Source organism: Impatiens glandulifera, chromosome 5, assembly GCF_907164915.1.
Source record: "Impatiens glandulifera chromosome 5, dImpGla2.1, whole genome shotgun sequence".
NCBI lineage: Eukaryota > Viridiplantae > Streptophyta > Magnoliopsida > Ericales > Balsaminaceae > Impatiens > Impatiens glandulifera.
The window spans coordinates 37,183,222-37,186,214 of NC_061866.1; the positions used below are offsets into that span (position 1 = coordinate 37,183,222).

Genomic DNA, 2,993 nt, shown 5'->3' on the forward strand with positions numbered 1-2,993 from the left:
CTATTACGCCATAAACAAAAAAAATTGACCGATAAAATCTAAATTTGGTACACTTCTCTTTCTTTATGTTGTTTTCAATCATATAGTTGTCAATTGCTTGTTTATTATTTACATTTCTATTCACGACATAAACGTGTTTTTTTGTAGTGATTTTTTATTTTTATTTTTTTTTTACACCCTATCATTTTTGATCTATTAATAATCACTTTTACTAATTTTTTCTGTGAAGATATTAAAAAAAAAAAAAAGTTAACTTTTATTAATAAATATGGGGAGTTTTTTATTTGAAAAAGTTAATTTTAGGTCTTGGGTGAGATGGCATGGTTTTGTCCATCCATACATGATAAGAAAGGGGCGTGTGCTATCCACATTTTCTATAATAACCAACCAACCAAGTAAGCAAAACCCATCTAATTCAATTCATCTCATCTCATCTTACTACTACTGCTGCTGTTCATAGATTAGTATTAATGGCGTCCCTTGTTAGCTTCTCCCCCGGTGGTGTTGGTCTCCTCTACGGCGGCGGATCCACGCCGGAATTGGTGAAGTCCGGCAGATTCAGTTCTCGGGTGGTTGTGAGATCAAGTACTGTAAACCCTTCTGTCAGGAAGGAAGAATCCAAGGTGGTTGATACTGTTGTTGTGGCCGATCTTGCCAAACCAAACACTGCCTACTGCAGGTAATTACTTTTTTAATATTTCTATTTTTTTTTTTAATTAATTAATTTGTTCATAACAAATGTAGGTGTTGGAGGTCCAAGACATTTCCTTTGTGCGATGGGAGCCATGTAAAGCACAACAAAGAAACTGGAGACAATGTCGGCCCTTTGCTACTCAAGAAGTAGATCAATTGCCAACATATTATTAATTAATTATGAATTAATGTTATCTGATGTTTCTCTTCATTAATTAATGGTGTGTTTTTTATTACCTGTAATAATGCTAGTCATTGGACGAGTTTTCTTGAATTCCAAATTTCTAGTTTTTGGTTCTACATCCCATTATGCCTTTACATATAGCCAGGGACGGCCCTCACTTTTGGGATGCCCTAATTATACTGACTGACTATCTAATTTGACTAGTTTTGGGATGCCTCACATTTTTTTAATTTTTTTAGTTTAGTACATAGAAATATTGGGTAGTCTTAAGCTTGTGGTTGTAGATGGACTTAATCAAGTAATTTTTAATGTCAATTTTCTTTGCACGACGAATAGGCAACAACAATATCATCTAGAAACAGGCCTCAAGCTTAGTTAGGCCTTTCCCTTTATTTCACGATGCTCAAATTGACCGTCAACATTTTCATGCCATAGCAAACCAAATACCAAATATATGCTATACATTTTTTGTTTCTAGGGTTTAAAACTTTAAAACTAGAATGAGCGTACATCCAAACTTAAGGCGTTTTAATTATGGATTAAACTTGTGACTTTATAAATGTATACATTTATCTTAACAATATAATCAAATAAAACATAACTATAAATGTACTTCACGTCTTAAACATAACATTTACATGACCATGCTTCAAACGGTAATTCACGCCAAGCGACGAAGCTCATGATCAAATTTGGGTAGATTGTTCTCTTTCGGACGACTCTTAGATGACGACGATTTCTTATTCAAGTAGATCTCGACCGACATATTCGTGTCTCTTTCAGTAGATATGATAAAAATTGGTGGTCAAATTTTTGATGTTTTGACGGAGCGCACATAATTTTGTTGCTTAGTTTTAAGTCACATTTTTTTGAAAGTTTACTTATCTTAAAATACCTTTAAAGAGATTTTAAAAACTTTCAGCTTTGAGTTTTCCATATATGTGTTTTTTTTCTTCTTTTTGTTGACTTTGAGTATATTTAATAGAATCGATACATTTTTGCTTTTGTCGTAACAATCAAGACTAAAGTTTGAGTGAGCAACAAATAGTATTTCAATACCTAACCTCTTTGAGACATTTTTTTAGTTTTCCGGGGTGTATCAATAGAATCGATACATTATTGTTCTTGTTGTAGCAATCAAGACTAGAGTCTAAGTAAGCAACGGATGGTGATTTAAATACCTGAACCAACACATAAACATTTTTCTCTTTTTTGTGGAGATTTTCTTTGTTTATTCTTTTTTCTTTTGGCATTTTTGTTTTGTAGTTTTTTCTTCCTAAATCATTGAGTTTTAATCTTCTCTTTTCTCTTGTATTGAAAGAGATGAGATGTTCTTTCTCAATTTGTGACTCTTGGCCTTGATTTTTGGTTTGAATTATTCCAGTTCTTTTTCTCAAAATCCTTCTTTGGAGAGTTTCTCTTTTGGATAATCGTGTAGAATAAAAAAGAGCTTATGATCGATATCATTCTCTCGACATTATTATGAAATTGTCGGGTTTGTTTTGAGATTATCATTTTTTGTGGAAGTGATAATCCTAACTTGTTTTTTGAAATCTTTTTTATTAGTTCATAGAAGGGATCAATATTTTCTTTCTTTCCTAACATTTTATTGTGAAGGGATTCAAAATTTTGTTTTGGTTTATTTAAGACTGAGCCTACAAGAATGTATGTTGCCTAGGTATATTCTCTTTCTTTTATTTTTTTCTTTTATTAAGAAGAATTAGGTCTTTCATAGTTAAGACAAAAGTCCTTTAATTAGTGGTGCAAGTTTTACAAAACTTGGATCAGATTATGTCGAAAAAAGATCCTTTTAGGACTGAGTTCAAGACCATTTTCAGCATAACATGATATTATACAAAATATCTCTTAAGCGTATCGTGATTTCTCGGGGCAATGAATTATCGCCTTCTACTGTAAATAGAGGAACTACTCCTCCGATAAGAATTTTCATTATCATGAAGGGTCCTTCCCATTGGGGATGAAACTTTTCCCTTAGATCGAGTAGCCTCCGAGTTCGTTTGAGAACAAGATCACATTCTTTGAGGTTTTTGGGTCTTATCTTTGTGTTGAAGGTATCTCACATTCGTTTTTCGTAGGCTTGGATTTTGCACAAAAC

The 2,993-nt window shown here is 32.6% G+C and overlaps 1 protein-coding gene across 1 annotated transcript; it reads left to right on the forward strand.

Annotated features, from left to right (window-relative positions):
* Positions 1-398: 398 nt before the first annotated feature.
* LOC124940510 (CDGSH iron-sulfur domain-containing protein NEET-like) lies at positions 399-993 on the forward strand. Its single transcript, XM_047481032.1, has 2 exons — positions 399-679; positions 745-993. The coding sequence occupies exons 1-2, from the start codon at positions 471-473 to the stop codon at positions 842-844; spliced, it is 309 nt and encodes a 102-aa protein (XP_047336988.1). The 5' UTR covers positions 399-470; the 3' UTR covers positions 845-993.
* Positions 994-2,993: the final 2,000 nt, after the last annotated feature.